Below are 22,660 nucleotides of genomic sequence, written 5' to 3' on the forward strand. Positions count from 1 at the left end.
TATAACATGGTTATAAGGGAAAATAATAGCATTCTTAATACAGAATGCATAGTACAATAGCGCTGGAGGGGTTAAAATTTTTTTTTTTAACTCACCTTAGTCCACTTGCTCGCGCAGCCGGCATCTCTTCTGTCTTCTTCTTCTTTGCTGTGTACAGGAAAAGGACCTGTGGTGACGTCACTCCGGTCATCACATGATCTTTTACCATGGTGATGGATCATGTGATGGACCATGTGATGACCAGAGTGACGTCACCACAGGTCCTTTTCCTGTACACAGCAAAGAAGACAGAAAAGATGCCGGCTGCGCGAGCAAGTGGATTAAGGCGAGTTAAATATTTTATTTTTTATTTTTAACCCCTCCAGCGCTATTGTACTATGCATTCTGTATTTAAGAATGCTATTATTTTCCCTTATAACCATGTTATAAGGGAAAATAATACAATCTACACAAACCGATCCCAAACCCAAACTTCTGTGAAGAAGTTCGGGTTTGTGTACCAAACATGCCGATTTTTCTCACGCGCGTGCAAAACACATTACAATATTTTGCACTCGCGCGGAAAAATCGTGCATGTTCCCGCAACACACCGGCACCTTTTCCTGCAACGCCCAGTGTGAACCCAGCCTTAGTCTCTGTTCTAACCTCCCTCCTCCCGTCCATAATCCCGTGCATGCGCCGATGAACGCGATATCGGCGCGTGTGCGCATTGAATGAGCACTGTCGGGCCGGGGCATCGCAGTTTAGCTTGCGCATGCGCGGGATTACGGCCTGGAGGAGGGAGGTTAGAACAGAGGCTAAGGGCAGGCAGACGCGGCGGAGGGGGGAGTGCCTTCGTATGAAAATTACCCAGGGGCCTGGGCACCGGCCGTTGTAACGCCTGGGCACCTTGACAGACTCATTTGCATGCAGATTAAAAGTGTTTTTCTCCACAACGATGCTAGCAAGGAACAAACTGTAAGCACTATTTTAATAGGGGGGATGCCGTGGACATAACACTGTTATTAGGTTAATCGGGTAAATCTGCGTGAAAGACTCCCTCTAATTGCGGCACAGCGCAATACCAAGCACAACCACTATACAATGTATGGCACTATGCTTGGTAAGCTGCGAGAAGCCAGCAGCACTCACAGGAGCGCCGATGCCTTCTCAAACAGTTGATCGGCAGGGGACCCTGGTGTCTAATCCCCACCGATCAGATACTGATGACCTATCCAGAGGGTAGGACTTCTTATAAACCAGGTTCTTGATTTTCATGATACAAGCAAGTAAAATCTTGGACGCATTTCGAGCTATACTTTCCCTTTGTCAAAAAAAAATACCTTTCGGACAAAGGGCAAGTGCAGCCCAAAACACGTCAAAAGTTTTACTCTGGAGGCTTCATCCTAGCCAGAATATTGCAATTAAAGAGACATACCACAGGAGGATATTCAGCATCTGTATTTCCATTACCATGCCCGAGCGTCAGCCTGTATCGCGGTGAGAAGAGATGCCACAACATGTGCAGAATCCAAAATAAAGGGTACACCACTAGCAGTTCATATTCTGTCATATTCTGTTAGTTTTCCATTTTATGCTAGTGTATTTAAAAACAGATGTGAAAATTTACAATCATATAAAATGTTTTTATTTAAGACCTAATATAAATTTGTGCAAAGCATTTTTTTTTTTATTAAAATATAATTTAAACCATTGCTACTCATCAATTCCCCCCCCCCCCCCCCAGATTTTACATTAAAATTTATAAAATTCACGGAAGAAAAATATACAGTATATATACACACACACACAAAAATCCACAGGACAGGTGACAAATTGGGAAATCACAGGGGGACTGCTGAGACAAATTCTGGGCACAAAAACAGACCTCAATGATTTTGAAAACCATGATGAATGTGAAGGTAAAAACAGGTTTATGCTTTTTTTCTAAATAACCCTGTGAATCAGGTCTTAACCTGCTCTGAAACTGGTTGTATTTTAAGTACTTCTGCAAATCCATCTCCAAACCAGCAGGTGATGTGAATGGTATCAAGACTAAAGTAAAAAAGACGATCCAGACACTGGTTTCTTCTGTAGACTGATCGAGGGTCAGCAGAGAGAATTTTAGTTATTGCATACTTTGCTTCCTCAACAGACTGAAAGAAGCGAAATGACGGTTCTCCTAAGGTGAAAAAAAAATAAAAAAAAATAAAAGAGGATTAATACAATGATTTTGCTTAGATCGATGCACTTTACATTCATTTTAGAATTGCTCAAAAACAAAATGGCACCTGCTAAATGGGTAACTACTGGATGGGTAAATCCCTCAGAGTATTAAGCCTTAGGCCTCATGCACACAACCGTTTTTTTTAAGGTCCGCAAAAACGGGGTCCGTAGGTCCGTGATCCGTGTCCGTTTTTTCTTTCGTGGGTCTTCCTTGATTTTTGGAGGATTCACGGACATGAAGAAAAAGTCGTTTTGGTGTCCGCCTGGCCGTGCGGAGCCAAACGGATCCGTCCTGACTTACAATGCAAGTCAAGGGGACGGATCCGTTTGACATTGACACAATATGGTGCAATTGCAAACGGATCCGTCCCCCATTGACTTTCAATGTAAAGTCAGGAGTTAATATACCATAGGATCTGAGTTTTCTCCAATCCGATGATATATTTTAACTTGAAGTGTCCCCATCACCATGGGAACGCCTCTATGTTAGAATATACCATCGGATTTGAGTTAGATCGTCAAAAAACTCAGATCCGACAGTATATTCTAACACAGAGGTGTTCCCATAGTGATGGGGACACTTCAAGTTAGAATATACTAACAACTGTGTACATGACTGCCCCCTGCTGCCTGGCAGCACCCGATCTCTTACAGGGGGCTGTGATCAGCACAATTAACCACTCAGGCGCCGCACCTGAGGGGTTAATTGTGCGTATCATAGCCCCCTGTAAGAGATCAGGTGCTGCCAGGCAGGAGGGGGCAGACCCCCCTCCCCTGTATTTAACTCATTGGTGGCCAGTGCGGCCTACCCTCCCCCCCCCACCTAATTAAAATCACCTTCCCCCATCATTGGTGGCCAGTGCGGCCTCCCCTCTCCCCCCCCCTCCCTAATTAAAATCACCCCCCCATCATTGGTGGCCAGTTCGGCCTCCCCTCTCCCCCCCCCCTAATTAAAATCACCTTCCCCCATCATTGGTGGCAGCGGAGAGTTCCGATCGGAGTCCCAGTTTAATCGCTGGGGCTCCGATCGGTAACCATGGCAACCAGGACGCTACTGCAGTCCTGGTTGCCATGGTTACTTAGCAATTTTAGAAGCATTATACTTACCTTTGCTGTCTGTGACCGGTCGGGCGCTCCTCCTACTGGTAAGTGAAAGGTCTGTGCGGCGCATTGCCTATAGCACAGACCTGTCACTTACCAGTAGGAGGAGCGCCCGGCCGGTCACAGACATCGCAGGTAAGTATAATGCTTCTAAAAATTGCTAAGTAGTTACCGATCGGAGCCCCAGCGATTAAACTGGTACTTTGATCGGAACTCTCCGCTGCCACCAATGATGAGGGAAGGTGATTTTAATTGGGGGGGGGGGGGGGGGAGAGGGGACGCCGCACTGGCCACCAATGATGGGGGGGGGGATTTTAATTAGGGGGGGGGGGGAGAGGGGAGGCCGCACTGGCCACCAATGATGGGGGAAGGTGATTTTAATTAGGTGGGGGGGAGGGTAGGCCACCAATGAATATAATACTGGGGAGGAAGGGAGGGGGGCCGCACTGGCCACCAATGAGTTAAATACAGGGGAGGGAGGGGGGCCGCACTGGCCACCAATAAGTTAAATACAGGGGAGGGAGGGAGGGGGGCCGCACTGGCCACCAATGAGTTAAATACAGGGGAGGGGGGGTCTGCCCCCTCCTGCCTGGAAGCACCTGATCTCTTACAGGGGGCTATGATACGCACAATTAACCTCTCAGGTGCGGCACCTGAGGGGTTAATTGTGCGGATCACAGCCCCCTGTGAGGCTGCGTTTACACGGGCGAGTATTCCGCGCGGGTGCAATGCGGTAGGTGAACGTATTGCACCCGCACTGAATCCTGACCCATTCATTTCTATGGGGCTGTTCAGATGAGCGGTGATTTTCACGCGTCACTTGTGCGTTGCGTGAAAATCGCAGCATGCTCTATATTCTGCGTTTTTCACGCAACGCAGGCCCCATAGAAGTGAATGGGGTTGCGTGAAAATCGCAAGCATCCGCAAGCAAGTGCGGATGCTGTGCGATTTTCACGCATGGTTGCTAGGTGACAGTCTATTCACTGTATTATTTTCCCTTATAACATGGTTATAAGGGAAAATAATAGCATTCTGAAAACGGAATGCATAGTAAGTGATCAGTTGAGGGTTAAAAAAAATAAAAAAAATTAACTCACCTTCTCCGTTTGTTCGCGTAAGTCCCGGTCTCTTCTTTACTTCTCAAAAGATGAACTATGGGCTAAAGGACCTTTGGTGACGTAAGATCACATGCTCCAATCACATGGTCCATCACCGCGGTGATGGACCATGTGATTGGAGCATGTGATCTGACGTCACCAAAGGTCCTTTAGCCCATAGTTCATCTTTTGAGAAGTAAAGAAGAGACCGGGACTTACGCGAACAAACGGAGAAGGCGAGTTAATTTTTTTTATTTTTTTTAACCCTCAACTGATGACCTACTAAGCATTCTGTTTTCAGAATGCTATTATTTTCCCTTATAACCATGTTATAAGGGAAAATAATAATATCTACACAACACCGAACCCAAACCTGAACTTCTGTGAAGAAGTTCGGGTCTGGGTACCACAGTCGGTTTTTTATCACGCGCGTGCAAAACACATTGCACACGCACGATAAAAACTGAACATCGGAACGCAATCGCAGTCAAAACTGACTGCAATTGCATTCCTACTCGCGCGGGTTTGCCGCAACACACCGGGACGCATCCGGAACTAATCCGGACACGCTCGTGTGAACGCAGCCTAAGAGATCGGGTGCTGCCAGGCAGCAGGGGGCAGTCATGTACAAAGCTCTTAGTATATTCTAACTTGAAGCGTCCCCATCACCATGGGAACGCCTCTGTGTTAGAATATACTGTCGGATTTGAGTTTTCACAAAGTGAAAACTCAGCTCTGAAAAAGCTTATATGCAGACGGATCTGCGATCCGTCTGTGTTAAAGTAGCCAACGGCCACGGATCACGGACGCGGATACCAATCTTGTGTGCATCCGTGTTTTTTCACGGACCCATTGACTTGAATGGGTTCGTGAATTGTTGTCCGTAAAAAAAATAGGACAGGTCCTATTTTTTTGACGGACAGGAAACACGGATCACGGCCGCGGATGAACAACGGTGCATTTTCCGAGTTTTCAACGAACCCATTGAAAGTCAATGGGTCCGCAGAAAATCACGGAAAACGGAACAACGGCCACGGATGCACACAACGGTCGTGTGCATGAGGCCTTATTCACATGTCAGTGTTTTGGTCAGTGATTTCCATCAGTGATTGTGAGCCAAAACCAGGATTGGAGCCTCCACAGACATAAGGTATGAGGGAAAGATCTGCTACTGTTCTGTGTTTAGAGCCACACCTGGTTTTAGCTCACAATCACTGATGGAAATCACTGACCAAAACGCTCATGTGTGAATGAGGCATAATGCTGTAGCCCAGGGATCAGCAACCTTCGGCACTCCAGCTGCTGTGCAACTACAACTCCCAGCATGCTCTTTCCACCTGTGTGGGAGTTTAGAGAGCAGCCAAGCAAGTGTGCATGCTGGGAGATATAGTTTCACCCCAGCTGGAGTCCGGAGGATGCTGACCCTGCTGTAGCCCCTTCATTCTAGCAACTGAAAGGGATTATAGGGCACATACTGCTATTAATGACACGTTAGAAAATGATTAAAGAGGACTCTTCCCTTAAAATGGAGCTCTGACCCATACAGACAACTTGAGTTTAGTGTTATAAAGTTAAAATAAAAAAAAGATATGTAAACAATAGGGTATGTCCAGACAAGACGTAATGCTCAACAAGATATCCATTGCAAACTATGCATTACAAAGAGTAAAATCGATTCTGTGAAAATTTGCAACTTAAAATCAGCAAGCTGCCGACATAAAATCCCCATCACGGCTCAATTTCTGCATTGATTTTTTTTCAGCAGCATGTGGATGCGATTTCCATTTTGCTGCTACTGTAAACACCATGGATTTTCTACATTCCTGTCCCATGTGTCGCTTGAAGGGGTTGTCCAGCTTCGAGGACTCCTGCACTGTGTTGCACATCTGGAAAAACTCACTCACCTGCTCCTTGATACTCTATTCCAGCTCCGTTCAGTGATCTTCCAGTCCCTGTCTTGTAAACTTCCGGATGGATGGATCGGGTTACATGCACCACTGCAGCCAATGACTAGCCTAAGCGGTGTCATGTGTTCAAGCAACATGCTATTTCGGGAAACATCACTGCCGAGGCAAGTAATTGGCTGCAGCAGTGCAATGACCCTATCCATCCAAAAGTTTACAGCACAGGGATTGGAAAACCTCTAAAGGAACATAGGGATCTATTGAGCCAGAATGGCGCAGCAGGTGCATGTGAGCAGGATTTTTTTCCAATAGGTACAACTTGGTGCAGTAATCAGTTAACAAAGTCCCTGCGGCTGGACAACCACTAAGTGGGGCTAAGTTCACAGGCAGAGTCACAACATGTAAACCAGGGATCAGTAACCTTCAGCACTCCAACTGCTTTGAAACTACAACTCCCACCAGGATCCATTCACTTCTACAGGAGTTAGGGTATTTTCACATTAGAGTTAGCAGGGTCCAGCAGGCTGTTTCGGCAGGGAAACAGCCTGCCGGATCCGTACTAACCCTAGCCCATGTGTGCCGCCGAAAGTCCGCTACTAACCCATTCACTATAATGGGGACGGGACGGAGGTCCAGCCGCAGCACAGCAAACATGCCAAGAGGCGGCCGGACATGTTTGCCGTGCTGCGGCTGCATCTCCAGCCCAGCCCCATTATAGTGAATGGGGCCAGAGCAGACTTCCGGCGGCACGCATGGGCTAACGTTAGTACAGATCCGGCAGGCTGTTCCCCTGCCGAAACAGCCTGCTGGACCCTGCTAAAGCTAGTGTGAAAGTAGCCTTACAAGAAAAACCAAACAAGTGTGCATGCTGAGAGTTGTAGTTTCACAGCAGCTAACCCTTGATCTAAACTGAAAATCCTTGGCAGCAGAATCTTGCTGCAGATTCTGCAGCCTTGGATTTTTCTGACATGAATTTCCCAGAATGTAAAGGTACCCTTAAAGTGGACCTCCAATTATGCATAGAAAAGATTGTTTCCTAATACACTTATCAAAACTGTTCCACCTCTTACCTGTAGTAATACATCAAGGCTTGCTCTTTGCAGCAGCTAGTCTGGTCCCTGTAACCAGGCGACTACGCTCTGCTTCACATGGTATTGGGTAGTACACGATGCATTACTACAAAGAGGCCGAACAAGTTTCTGGAGTATATCAAGAAAGAGCATCTTTGGGTAAGACCTACACACTGATTTTTACACATAACTAGGTGTTCTCAACGGCAAATATTTTTTTCTCTTTAACTGTATTTAGAACAATTAGAAAAACACTCACTGACAAAAATACTGCACCAAGAGTTGTTGGAATTGAATGAAACTACATATGTGAATGCAATGATGATATAGAAGTGATTACAATATTAAGGCAAAAGGTTAAGCTTATTGAGGAAAACTGTCAAACTGTACTGCAGATGAGATAAGATTGGGCATGGAGGAATAGAGGTTCCGTATGGTATCTGGTGACACATTTGCTCACAGATGTTGTTGGGCCTGTAGATCCTGCACACTTATAAGATGCCGCAACTGGAATCCCAGCTGGTCAAATAAATGCTCTATTGGCTAAATGTGGCAATCGGACAGGTCAAAGAAGTGTGCAGACTGTGTGAGCAAGCATTTACTGATGAAAACTGCCACTTGAAAGCCCTTCCATGACATTTCTACCATGACGCATTATTTTTTGTCATTGAGTGTATATTAACACCTATTAAGTGTTTTTTATCATGGAAAAATTGTAGCAGTAGGCTTTACAAGTTTGCCCAAATACCCAAAGGTCTTTACTTCGTGATCCTGTCAGCAGAGACGCAGTCAGCAATGGGATGGAAGCGGTGAGGCTTGAGCATCAGTTCTTTCATTTTTCAACCCACTCTGATCCTAATGCCAACATTTTTACCCTCTGAAAAATGCAGATGTCGCCCACTGAGAAAACACCAGCCGGCAGTGTCCGTGAACCAAGTAAGCTCAGATCATGGGCATTTAAAGAAAACCTGTCACGTTGAACACTGTGAGCTGAAGGCACCATGTTCTAGAGCAGGAGGAGCTGCTGAGCAGATTGATATGTAGTTTTGTGGGAGAAGATTCAGTCAAACTTGTAATTTATTCATTTAAATATCTGCTCTTTCAGGACTTTGAAGTCAAGCAGACAGTCCTATCAGTGATTGACAACTAAGTCCCGAAAGAGCAGATATTTAAATGAATAAATTACAAGTTTGACTGAATCTTCTCCCACAAAACTAAATATCAATCTGCTCAGCTCCTCCTGCTCTATAACATACTGCCTACAGAATTTAAATGTGACAGGTTTGCTTTAACCCCTCAGATACCATGGTCAATTGCAACCATGGCATCTAAGGGGTCATTTACGTGGAGTGGGCTGCTCCTGGTAAACAAACAGCCATCCCATGACTAGATTGGGAGAGCAGTCACTACGGCAGGAAAATTTTATTAAAAAATGAAAATAGTTGATGATGGGAAGGGGTTAATATTATGGCAGTATAACAGTGAACTAAAATCTTTGCATCCGTACCCTGTTCACATGATGATTTGAACTGTTGCAATTCTTTTTCTGAGTGAGGTGTAAATCTAACTGTTAATCTGGGCACGGGTGACTCTGTTACCCATTTTGCAACAAAACTGTCACAGGTGCCAGGTTTGTCTTGGCTTTCACTGAAGCTTCCATTTCTTTGACCAGGTAAGTCTGGACTTTGTTTCAGGTTCTTGATGTTCTCCTCTACAAGCAGTTTGGAAGAAAACTCCGGCAAGGAGCAAGTGTCTTCAACAAAAGACTGTTCATTATCAGTTTCCAACACTACTTTCACATTGTCTAAAATTTGGCCAGATAGGTCACATTTTTCTACAGATTGGTCATCTATGTCCAAGAAAGTGTTATTGTCATCTTGCTCAGATCTTTTTTTGTGTTTAGAATTTTTTCTCTGGAACACAGGACTGGACACATCTCCACCTTCCGCCTGTGAAGTTACTTCTTCAAGACACTCCTTTAGAGAACCTTTAGGTCGTGGCGAATCATACTCAGCAATGTAAGGCTTGATGTCAATAACTGGTGTTCCCTGTATCATGTCAATTCCAGACAAATATACAGTGTCACCTGAGGAAAAGAACATACATTACAAATATCCTGATGCAGTATAAGTTCACCAAGGCTTGAGAGGTTCACCATGTACAATCCCCAGACATGGGATCATGTTTTGCAATAGAAATATATTTTGAGTAAAAATACATATCCTCCATTTTCATACAAATTAAATAGATAGTACAGCTTATTTCCTAAACACTCTTGCTTAAAGGGAGTCTGTCACCTCCATATGGCCATAGACAGTGCTTACATTGTCCTATCGCACACCTATACATGAATGTAATGGTACCTTTGTCTTTACACTTGCAGAAGCTGGAAAAACGAACTTTGATATGCAAATGAGCACTCGCAAGTGAACGCCGCCCTTAGGCACTTGCGAGTGCTCATTTGCATATCAATCAAAGTTCGTTTTTCCAGCTTCTGCAAGTGTAAAGACAAAGACAAAGGTATCATTACATTCATGTATAGGTGTGCTATAGGACAATGTAAGCACTGTCCTATGGCCATATGGAGGTGACAGACTCCCTTTAAAGAGGTTGTCTCATTAGAGGCAACCCCTTTCAAAAGGCCACTCCTGGGGCCATCAGTTGATTGCCCCAGATTCCACTCTCAGCAGCCCTGATTTTGCAGTGGAAAGCCCTTTACTCTGCATGTATGACAAGAATCTGCAATGGATAGGAGGGCAAACTGCAGATTTGTATATCCAGACATTTACAATCCATATAGTTAGAATTTGTTATAGATTTTTTATGCCATTTTGAATGAGTTTGTTAATGAAATTGAACACAATAAAGATTTCCTATATGCGATGGATGCAGCTACATGTGAATATTCTCTATCAATTAAAAAAAAAAATTATATATATATATATATATATATATATATATATATATTTATTCACCTAAAGAATTATTAGGAACACCATACTAATACGGTGTTGGACCCCCTTTTGCCTTCAGAACTGCCTTAATTCTACGTGGCATTGATTCAACAAGGTGCTGATAGCATTCTTTAGAAATGTTGGCCCATATTGATAGGATAGCATCTTGCAGTTGATGGAGATTTGAGGGATGCACATCCAGGGCACGAAGCTCCCGTTCCACCACATCCCAAAGATGCTCTATTGGGTTGGGATCTGGTGACTGTGGGGGCCATTTTGGTACAGTGAACTCATTGTCATGTTCAATAAACCAATTTGAAATGATTCGAGTTGTGTGACATGGTGCATTATCCTGCTGGACGTAGCCATCAGAGGATGGATACATGTTTTCATTCTGTTTACACCAAATTCGGACTCTACCATTTGAATGTCTCAACAGAAATCGAGACTCATCAGACCAGGCAACATTTTTCCAGTCCAATTTTGGTGAGCTCGTGCAAATTGTAGCCTCTTTTTCCTATTTGTAGTGGAGATGAGTGGTACCCGGTGGGGTCTTCTGCTGTTGTAGCCCATCCGCCTCAAGGTTGTGCGTGTTGTGGCTTCACAAATGCTTTGCTGCATACCTCGGTTGTAACGAGTGGTTATTTCAGTCAACGTTGCTCTTCTATCAGCTTGAATCAGTCGGCCCATTCTCCTCTGACCTCTAGCATCCACAAGGCATTTTTGCCCACAGGACTGCCGCATACTGGATGTTTTTCCCTTTTCACACCATTCTTTGTAAACCCTAGAAATGGTTGTGCGTGAAAATCCCAGTAACTGAGCAGATTGTGAAATACTCAGACCGGCCCGTCTGGCACCAACAACCATGCCACGCTCAAAATTGCTTAAATCACCTTTCTTTCCCATTCTGACATTCAGTTTGGAGTTCAGGAGATTGTCTTGACCAGGAGCACACCCCTAAATGCATTGAAGCAACTGCCATGTGATTGAAATAGAACAGGTGTTCCTAATAATTCTTTAGGTGAGTGCAATATATATATTAGTATATGAATTCAGGCAGCACTCACTTTCAGGGCTTGTCCGGTGCACGCGTCTCGCCCCTTGACAACGGGTATGTATATTCAGGAAAAATTAACGCAGCACTCTTATTCACACATGTGATACAAAACAGGCAACATTTCAATCCTCTTCCGGGATCCTTCTCAAGCCAAGTGCACAGACCAACATCCTGCTGGTATCTATATACATATCCAGCTTTCCAATACATGTGTACAACATCGCTTAATCAAGTGATTACAATTAGTGACAGCTGATACAAAATCAAGTGTTCTTAAAAAAATCAGTCCATTCAAAATAAGTAAAGTGTCTTTTCATATTGTGAACATGGTATATATCCCCATACATTTCTTTATAGAAAGTGCTTTGTGTCAACAAAGTGCATCTCATCATAAAGATCTATATAATTCATCACATCTTATAAAACAGTGCAAGTGCATTTTAAGACCACAATAAAATCACTTGGCTATAATAGATTCATCTGTTCATCGGGGTAGAGAGGCGTACTGCAATAGCATGCAATTCCTCCAGCTTGCTGTCTTTCTGAAAAAAACGCATGGTGTGAACACCATCCATCTGCAGAATACATAAAAATATGTTGTTTTCTTTATATCCATCTATTATAGCCAAGTGATTTTATTGTGGTCTTAAAATGCACTTGCACTGTTTTTAAGATGTGATGAATTATATAGATCTTTATGATGAGATGCACTTTGTTGGCACGAAGCACTTTATATAAAGAAATGTATGGGGATATATACCATGTTCACAATATGAAAAGACACTTTACTTATTTTGAATGGACTGATTTTTTTAAGAACACTTGATTTTGTATCAGCTGTCACTAATTGTAATCACTTGATTAAGCGATGTTGTACACATGTATTGGAAAGCTGGATATGTATATAGATACCAGCAGGATGTTGGTCTGTGCACTTGGCTTGAGAAGGATCCCGGAAGGGGATTTAAACGTTGCCTGTTATGTATCACGTGTGAATAAAGTCACTGCGTTTTTTACAAGAAGAGAAGAGTGCTGCGTTGATTTTTCCTGAATATATATATATATATATATATATATATATATATATATATATACATACATATACATATACATATATACACACATATACATATATACACACACACAGTACAGACCAAAAGTTTGGACACACCTTCTCATTCAAAGAGTTTTCTTTATTTTCATGACTATGAAAATTGTAGATTCACACTGAAAGGCATCAAAACTATGAATTAACACATGTGGAATTATATACATAACAAACAAGTGTGAAACAACTGAAAATATGTCATATTCTAGGTTCTTAAAAGTAGCCACCTTTTGCTTTGATTACTGCTTTGCACACTCTTGGCATTCTCTTGATGAGCTTCAAGAGGTAGTCCCCTAAAATGGTTTTCACTTCACAGGTGTGCCCTGTCAGGTTTAATAAGTGGGATTTCTTGCCTTCTAAATGGGGTTGGGACCATCAGTTGCGTTGAGGAGAAGTCAGGTGGATACACAGCTGATAGTCCTACTGAATAGACTGTTAGAATTTGTATTATGGCAAGAAAAAAGCAGCTAAGTAAAGAAAAACAAGTGGCCATCATTACTTTAAGAAATTAAGGTCAGTCAGTCAGCCGAAAAATTGGGAAAACTTTGAAAGTAAGGGCTATTTGACCATGAAGGAGAGTGATGGGGTGCTGCGCCAGATGACCTGGCCTCCACAGTCACCGGACCTGAACCCAATCAAGATGGTTTGGGGTGAGCTGGACCGCAGAGTGAAGGCAAAAGGGCCAACAAGTGCTAAGCATCTCTGGGAACTCCTTCAAGACTGTTGGAAGACCATTTCAGGGGACTACCTCTTGAAGCTCATCAAGAGAATGCCAAGAGTGTGCAAAGCAGTAATCAAAGCAAAAAGGTGGCTACTTTGAAGAACCTAGAATATGACATATTTTTAGTTGTTTCACACTTGTTTGTTATGTATATAATTCCACATGTGTTAATTCATAGTTTTGATGCCTTCATAGTCATGAAAATAAAGAAAACACACACACACACACTGTCAAGTGAAAAAAGATTCTAACACATAACGTAACATTACCTTCTACTTTATCCAGTTTAGCCAATGTAAGGCCAATTGCATTGGGTCGATGAGGACTTCTTGTAGAGAAAACTCCAGTCTTTTCACCGTTAAGTCTTGGTGGCCGGACTTTCGCCTTCCAACTTAAATGTCCATTCTTATGAAAAATGAACAAAATCCTAAGATATGAAAAATTATGCTACATTATTATCAGAAAACAAAATTTCACTATAAAATGCTTCACAAAAGAGCAGGGTATTAAAGGGGTTTTCCAGGAGAAAAATACTGATGACCTATCCTCCGGCAAGGTCATCAATCCAAATCCCGACCCTTCACAGATCAGCTGTTTGAAGAGGCAGTAGCAATAAGCGTTGCTGCCACTTCCTAGGCCAGTAACATCATGTTCATCAGTCGCATGGCTTATGAGCAGCTCACACCCATTCAAGTGAATGCGCCTGGGGTGCAATATCAAGCACAGCCGCTATACAACAAACAGAACTGTGGTCATTAAGATGCGGCCTCTTCTCAAAGCTAAAATCAACAGAAGTGCTGGGAGTTGGACCTCCACCAATCTATTAACGATGACCTAACCTGAGGATAGGTTGTGAATACTGTACTCCTAAAAAACCCATTTAAAATTACGCTTTGGCTTGATTTTTAAATCAAATATAAGAGCTACTGTATTCATGAGAACGCCCCCTTTGTCCCATTAAGGCCCCCTTCAGACAAGCGGGTTTTCCTCGTGGGTGCAATGTGAAGGCATTGCGCCCGCACTGAATCTGGACCCATTCATTTCAATAGGCTGTGTACATGAGCGTTGTTTTTCCACGCATCACTTCTGCCTTGCAGCATGTTCTATATTCTGCGTTTTTCTGGCCCCATAGAAGTGAATGGGGCTGCGTGAAAATCGCATCGCATCTGCAAGCAAGTGCGGATGCGATGTGTTTTTCACAGATGGTTGCTAAGGGATGTTGTTTGTATACCTTCAGTTTTTTATCACGCGCATGCAAAACGCATTAAATCGCACTGCACCCGCGCGATAAAAACTGAACGCGATCGCATACAAGACTGAATGAACTTGCTTGCGAAATTGCGCATTTTTCACTGAACGCATCCGCAATGCATCCAGACCTAATCCGCTCACGCTCGTCTGAAGGGGCCTAACCGATGGCACTTTGTATACAGGCAGATACACAGGACCTGTGGACCATTGATGAGGAAGTGTGGGATGGTGAATGGAATGCCCTCCTAATGAATGGTATTCTTTGGCACAATACTTTTTCTTGCTGTGAATATAAAATACATAGGAGAGCATCTTATGGTGACAGGTCCACTTTAATGTTATAGGTGACTGATCAGCTTTAAAATAGGGCTACATACTACATGGTTGAGATTTTACATTAGTTATTTTCACCAAAGTGTTAAAGAAGATCTTTCATCTGGCAAAAAATTCTGAACTAAGTATCATGACATATACAGCGGCGCCCAGGCATCTCACTGCACTTACTATTATCCCTGGGCGCCGCTCCGTTCTCCCGCTATGCCCTCCGGTATCTTCGGGGACTTGGTTATAGTAGGCGGAGACTTTGGGGACTTGGTTATACTGGGTGGAGACTGCCCTTGTTCTCCAGGGTGTCTCCTTCTCCCAGGCTGTAGCACTGGCTAATCGCAGCGCTACAGCCTGGGAGAAGGAGACACCCAGCAGAACAAGGGCAGTCTCCACCCAGTATAACCAAGTCCCCGAAGATACCGGAGGACATAGCGGGAGAACGGAGTGGCGCCCAGGGATAATAGTAAGTGCAGTGAGATCCCTGGGCGCCGCTGTACATATTATGATACTTAGTTCAGAATTTTTGGCCAGATGAAAAGGTCCTCTTTGCTAAACACTGGCATTTTAGTATTACAACCCCCAATTTAAAAAAAAAGTTGGGACGCTGTGGAAAATGTAAATAAATTTTAAATAAAACCAGAATGCAATGATTTGCAAATCTCATAGACCCATATCTTATTCACAATAGATCATAGTACACATACCAGATAGTTAAAGGCTATGTGCATCTTTGGAGTCAATTTTTTAAAATGATTGCATGTTTTTTTTTTTGTTTGTTTTTTGCCAAAATATAGAAAGCATTTTTTCAACTGGCCTTTATTAAAATATTGAGCTGTTTTGTCAAGGAGGGTTCACTGTTTTTCTAGCTATGTGACTGGCACTTTTACTTTGTGCAGGTCATCTAATAGGCATTCTCTCTAAATTAATAAGAGGTAATAAACACTTATTTAAGGCCACGTCCTTATCAGTAAGATAAGAAATGAGCTATAATGAGTGTTTATAATGTCATAGAGCAGAGATAAGGAGGAGTCAGTCAGCTCCTGGTCTGACGGAAAAGACAGAAGAACCAAAGGGTGCTACTAGAGCATGTCAGCTCTCTACAGAAAAAAGGACGCCATATTTTTTAATAAAGACTAATTTAAAAATAATTTTCAGCTCAAAATGAGAAAATGCAATAATAAAAATAATTGCCCCCAAAGGTGTGCATAGCCTTTAACGGGGTTGTCCACTTTTTACCATTAATGAGGATTCATGATCTATCCTCAGGATAAGTCATTAGTATCAAATCGGCGGGGGTCAGCTGATCAGCTGTCTGAAGAGAAAGCAACACTGCCTTCTCTGCTCTGTTTACCGGCTCTCCGCAGCAATTGCAGTGGTGAACAGATGTAATTACAAGTGTTATGTCCCCAATCACTTCTATGGGACAGTTCTGTAGTATTCATTTGAACAGACAGAGCCGTCCCATAGAAGTGAATGGGGATGCCATATTTGTAATTACACTGCTCACCACTGCAATTGCTGCAGCGAGCAGGTAAACGGAGCAGAGAAGGCAGCGCTGCCTTCTCTTCAAACAGCTGATCAGGATAGGTCATCAATAGTAAAAAGTGGACAATTCCTTTAACCACTTCACATCCGCCCATAGGATATAAATGTATAAAAAATTAAGTGTTTAAAAAAAAAAAAAAAAAAAGGTTTCACATGTAAAAAAATAAAATTCCCCAATTAATAAGAAAGAAAAAAGTAAAAAATAGAACAAAATAAATAAAATAGACATATCTGGTATTGCCGCGTCCGTAACGTCCGGCTCTATAAATATATCACATGATCCACCCCATAAAAAATAAAAACTGTGTCAAAAGACATTTTTGTCACCTCACATCACAAAAAGTGCAACTCCAATGCCTCTTTCAGACGGGCGTTGCGGGAAAAGGTGCGGGTGCGTTGCGGGAACACGCGCGATTTTTCCGCGCGAGTGCAAAACATTGTAATGCGTTTTGCACTCGCGTGAGAAAAATCGTGCATGTTTGGTACCCAAACCCAAACTTCTTCACAGAAGTTCGGGCTTGGGATAGGGGTTGTGTAGATTGTATTATTTTCCCTTATAACCTGGTTATAAGGGAAAATAATAGCATTCTGAATACAGAACAGAATGCATAGTAAAATAGCGCTGGAGGGGTTAAAAAAATAAATAAAAATTAACTCACCTTAGTCCACTTGATCGCGCTGCCGGCTTCTTGTCTGTCTCCTTCTTTGCTGAACAGGACCTGTGGTGAGCATTCATTGCAGGAACAGGACCTGTGGTGACATCACTCCGGTCATCACAGGTCCTGTTCCTGCAATGAATGCTCACCACAGGTCATGTTCAGCAAAGGAGACAGACAAGAAGCCGGCAGCGCGATCAAGTGGACTAAGGTGAGTCAAATATTTATTTATTTATTTTAACCCCTCCAGCTCTATTTTACTATGCATTCTGTATTCAGAATGCTATTTTCCCTTATAACCAGCTTATAATGGAAAATAATAATGATCAGGTCTCCATCCCGATCGTCTCCTAGCAACCGTGCGTGAAAATCGCACCGCATCCGCACTTGCTTGCGCATGCTGCGATTTTCACGCAACGCACAAGTGATGCGTGAAAATCACCGCTCATGTGAACAGCCCCATAGAAATGAATGGGTCGGGATTCAGTGCGGGTGCAATGCTCGCCCGTGTGAAAGGGGCCCAAGTGATCCCAAATAGTACCAATCAAACCATCACCTCATCCTGCAACAAATGAGATCCCAACTAAGACAATCGGTCAAAAAATAAAAAAAAAGCTATGGCTCTCACACTGTGGATACACTAAAACATCATTTATTTGGTTTCAAAAATGCTATTTGTGTAAAACTTAAATAAGAAAAAGTATACATATTAGGTATTTCAACGTCCGTAACGATCTGATCTATAAAACTGTTATATGACCCAACCCCTCAGGTGAACGCTGTAAAAAATAAAAACTGTGCTAAAACAACCAATTTTTTGGTCACCTTGCCCCATAAAGTGTAATAATGAATGATCAAAAAATCATATGTACTTAAAGAGGACCTTTCACCGATCCTGACATTGTGAACTAAGTATACAGACATGGAGAGCGGCACCCGGGGATCTCACTGCACTTACTATTATCCCTGGGTGCCGCTCTCCATGTCTGTATACTTAGTTCACAATGTCAGGATCGGTGAAAGGTCCTCTTTAAAAATGGTACCAAAAAAACATCAACTCTTTCTGAAAACTCTTTCTGCGATCGGCAGAAAAATTAAAAAAAATATGGCATTCAGAAAATGGAGACAAACATTTTTTTTTTCAAAAATGCTTTATTATGTAGAACTGAAACAAAGAAAGCAGACATATTTGATATTATTGCCTCCGTAACAACCTGCTCTATAAAAAATAGCACATGATCTACCCGGTCAGATAAATGTTGTAAAAAAAAAAAAAAAAAAAACAGTGCCAAAACAGCCATTTTTTGGTTACCTCACAAAAAAACGTAATATAGAGCAATTAAAAATCATATGTACCCCAAAATAGTACCAATAAAACTGGAACCTTATCCCCTAGTTTCCAAAATGGGGGTCACTTTTTGGGAGTTTCTACTGTAAGGGTGCATCAAATGGGACATGGCATCTAAAAACCAGTTCAGCAAAATCTGCCTTCCAAAAACCATACGGCGCTCCTTTTCTTCTGCGCCCTGCCATGTGCCCTTACATCAGTTTACGACCACATGTGGGGTGTTTCTGTAAACCGCAGAATCAGGGTAATAAATATTGAGTTTTGTTTGGCTGTTAACCCTCGACGTGTTAAAGAAAAAAAAATGGATGAAAATGGAAAATCTGCCAAAAAAGTGAAATTTAGAAAGGTCATCTCCATTTTCCTTTAATTCTTGTGGAACACCTAAAGGGTTAACAAAGTTTGTAAAATCAGCTTTGAGTAACTTTAGGGGTGTAGTTTCTACAATGGGTCATTTATGGGGGGTTTCAACTATGTAAGCCCCACAAAGTGACTTCAGACCTAAACTGATCCTTAAAAAGTGGGTTTTGGAAAAGTTCTTAAAAATGTTAAGAATTAGAGCACTGGGGGGGGGGGGGGGGGGGGGCGTGGCTTCAGCATGGCGGAGTCAGTCAGTGGCCCCTCCTGAACATTCAAATCAGCAGATACCTGATACCGCCGGCACACCCATAAACCTCAACAACAGCGGCACCAGCGGCACCTCTGCGCTCCTCAGCCGCCCTTTACACCAGCGGTCGCATGCCAAGGAGCCACTCAGCAAGGAACAGAGACTCGCTTGCCTCTACCACCAGTCTCTGCCCCTCTACCAGGAGGAGACCACCTGAACACACATGGGGGCAGCGAGCTTGCTCCAGCTCACAAGGCACCTAGCACCAGTAGAGATCTACACGTCAGGGACGTCAGTGCGGTAGCTCAAACCGCTGAACAGGTACCGACCACCTTCATGGCGGTGGCTGAGACACCTTCACTTAGTCAAGGCATGCCAGCAATTTTTGTTACACCCTCACAGCCACCTGACAGAATACATGGGGGCTCTACCCCCCCAACTTTCCTGGATCGCACATTGGCAGAGCTTTGGGAGATGGTGAGGGCACTTCCCACCAGATCAGACCTAGAAACACAAGCGACACTCATAGAGGCTAAACAGGCACAGGCCCTACAGGCAGTCCGTATAATCCCTGAATGATAGGGTTACTTCATTGGAACAGCAATACTCGGCCTCAGCTTCTGCAATATCCTCTTTATCTACCACCATAGAGACTCATACTACTCAACTGAAGGATTTTTCTCTTCACCCTGACGATGTGGAAAACAGGGGACGCTGTAATAACCTTAAAATCCAAAATAATTCAGAAACAGTCACCGGTGACTTATTGTACGACAAAGATGGTAGTAACCATCTTTAACTAGGTGTTAGACAGAACACCGGGAACAGAGATCGAACTAGACAGAGTACATAAAACAGTGGGTCCAAGGTACCGGGACTCAGACAAACCCAGTGATGTAATCTGCCGGGTACACTTCTACAAGGTGAAGGAGGATATCCTACATGGGGCTTGGGAGAAATGAGAGATTCTCTATGAAGACACGCAAATCATCATTCTGCCGGACGTCTCCCGCCTGACACTCTATATGCGCAGGCTAGTTCTTCCATTGCTGGAAGCCATAAAGGAAGTGGGGGCATCATATCGCTGGGGCAACCTATTCCACATTATCCTATGCAAACAAGGAGGACTGTCTAGGACTACTCACTCCCCAGCAAACCTTCCTGAAGCCTTCCATTTCCTTAACATCCCACCAGTTCCAATACCAGACTGGACACCACCACCGCTACTTCAGGCCCTGAACCCGAGAGGCGAACAGACTTGGAGAAACCGACCACCTATTCCCCAATCGTTCCACTTTCCCCCACTAGGGCACTGTGTTTCTTAGCCCCTTGTGGCTGTAGTTACGGTCGGAGTGGGTGAACCACAGTTAAATAAAGTTATAACTAACCTTTATGCCTCTTAGGCTCCGGATGCGTTCAGTGAAACTCGCGCCATTTTGAAAGCAAGTTCAGTCAGTTTTGCGATTGCGTTCAGTTTTTTCTGCGCTGGTGCAATGCGTTTCGATGAGTTTTTCATGTGCGTGATAAAAAAAAAAAACCTGAAGGTTTACAAACAACATCTTTTAGCAACCATCAGTGAAAAAAGCTTGAGAATGCAATGCGATTTTCACGCAGCCCCATTCACTTCTATGGTGCCAGCGTTGCGTAAAAAACGCAGAATATAGTTCATGTCACGCATTGCACCAGTGCGGAAAACTCGCTCGTGTGAAAGGGGCCTTAGGTTTACTGTAGAGATTTTGTCTCACCCCTCTACCCTCCTTCCAGACACCCCCCCCACTCATACCTTCCCCCCCCCCCCTTTTTTTTTTTTTTTTCTCTTCCTATTATTATAACATGTCAGATATACTAATAGATTCTCTCAAGGTCCAGGGCTTGAACATTCCAGAGAAAAGATCCTCCCTTCTCAGACTACTGTGGAAGAAAAGAGCACATGTTGCATTTATACAGGAGACGCACTTTCAGTCGGACGGCATCCAGTCTCTTACCAATGCTAGGTTTCCTCATGTCTATCACTGCACCTCCCCAGAGCCCAAGATCAAAGGTGTGTCCGTTCTCATTTCCAACACCGTTTCCTGGAAACCGTTCGACCTCTGCATTGATGGAGCGGGCAGATACATCTCCTTGAAAGGTAGGCTGGCTGGTACGGTGACTACCTTAGCAACAATATATGCCCCTAATACAGGTCATGTCCGGTTTCTAGACAAAACACTGACGGGCCTTGGAGGGGTTCATGGAAGGCGTCCTGATACTAGGGGGAGATTTTAACCTCACCATGGATCCGACCATTGACTCCTCCAAAAGGTCAATCATACTTACCTCTTTCCACACAGTCCAGACTAAAAGGAAATTCTTCATGCCCACCAATTAGTAGATACATGGCGCCTTTTACATCCAACAGACAGAGACTATCCATTTTACTCTAATCCCCACAACTCATATTCTAGACTGGACTATTTCCTCATACAACACACCAGACTAGAACAACTGACGGGAGTACAGATCGAGTGACACTTACACTACCGACCTCTCACGCTAGAGTGTGGCACTGGCACTTGAACGACTCTCTGTTGCAAGACCTACAGGTTACAACAGAGGTTCGGAAAGACTCGACTGACTTCTCCCTCAACGCCACCTCAGGCAGAAATTCCCTTACAGTTTGAGAGGCACACAAATGTTATATCAGGGGTACATTTATTAAACTGAGAACTCCAATTTAAAAAAGAAAGGGCGGCAGTACTAACTGACCTCATATCTAAAATACACAATCTGGAACAACATATGTCCACACAGGACAAACAATTGGGAGTCGAATTGACACAACTGAGAGAGCAGGAAATGCCGTAGACACTATTATGAACATGGGAACAAACCCGAAAGGACCCTAGCAAGGGCACTACGCAAGACTAGAATACACTCCTATTTGCCATTTCTTGTGGATAGTTCTGGTCAACGTGTGACTTTGCCCTAAAAGATAGCTGAAGCCTTTAGATTGTACTACCAATCCTTGTATAATTTACAATCCCCTGCAGCCCAGAATTCTGAAATCCATATCCAATCTATTCACACGTTTCTGTCTTCTTCGGGCTTAGGCCGTCTATCCGCGGAAGCAATTGCGGCCCTAGAGGCCCCCTATCCACGGCTGAACTAACACTAGCCATCAAGGATTCCCAAACAGTCAAAGCCCCCGGCCCGGATGGCCTGCCCTTAACATATTATAAAACTTTCATCGACATCCTGTCCCCATAATTTCTGACCGCTTTCAACTCTTTTGACTCAACCCGCTCTTCACCCTCCAACACACTCTGGGCTCTGTGGGGGATTAGCTCTTATCCGGGGGTCATTCACACAATGATCTTCATCCACTGCAGGATTAGGGGCCAAACATTGCTTTATTTGACAGCTCAGCAAAACAAACATAAATGATACAAAATAAACACCTGCCCGGCTGGGCTCTAACTAAACATAACATAACCTGACTCACCTCTAAGCCCAGTTCACACAGGTGAAGTACCTGTGGCTTTTCCCACCTTGTAGTCCTCCAGCCCCCAGGCTGTGCAAATAAAAAGTCCCTTGGGGAAGTTGGGCTCTCTAGTCCGCCTGACTAGGGCCCTGCAACCCATTCCCAGGAGTTGCTCTGTGCTCCCCAAGTCCTCCAGGCCCTAGGCTGTGCAACAACACCTTTCCAGGATCTCACCCTTTTTTGACCGACAGT

At 43.6% G+C, this 22,660-nt stretch overlaps 1 protein-coding gene across 1 annotated transcript in view; it reads right to left on the reverse strand.

The window, feature by feature from the left end:
* Nucleotides 1-1,702: 1,702 nt before the first annotated feature.
* Nucleotides 1,703-22,660, reverse strand: part of TRMO (tRNA methyltransferase O) — a 32,195-nt gene continuing 11,237 nt past the window's right edge. Inside the window, exons 3-5 of the mRNA XM_040420348.1 lie at nt 13,487-13,644; nt 8,885-9,463; nt 1,703-2,161 (exon numbers count right to left, since the gene is read on the reverse strand). Of these exons, the coding sequence (XP_040276282.1) occupies nt 1,944-2,161; nt 8,885-9,463; nt 13,487-13,644 (955 nt within the window). The 3' untranslated portion in view covers nt 1,703-1,943. The remainder of the gene's footprint in view (nt 2,162-8,884; nt 9,464-13,486; nt 13,645-22,660) is intronic.

Source organism: Bufo bufo, chromosome 2, assembly GCF_905171765.1.
Source record: "Bufo bufo chromosome 2, aBufBuf1.1, whole genome shotgun sequence".
In the NCBI taxonomy this organism is placed as follows: Eukaryota; Metazoa; Chordata; class Amphibia; order Anura; family Bufonidae; genus Bufo; species Bufo bufo.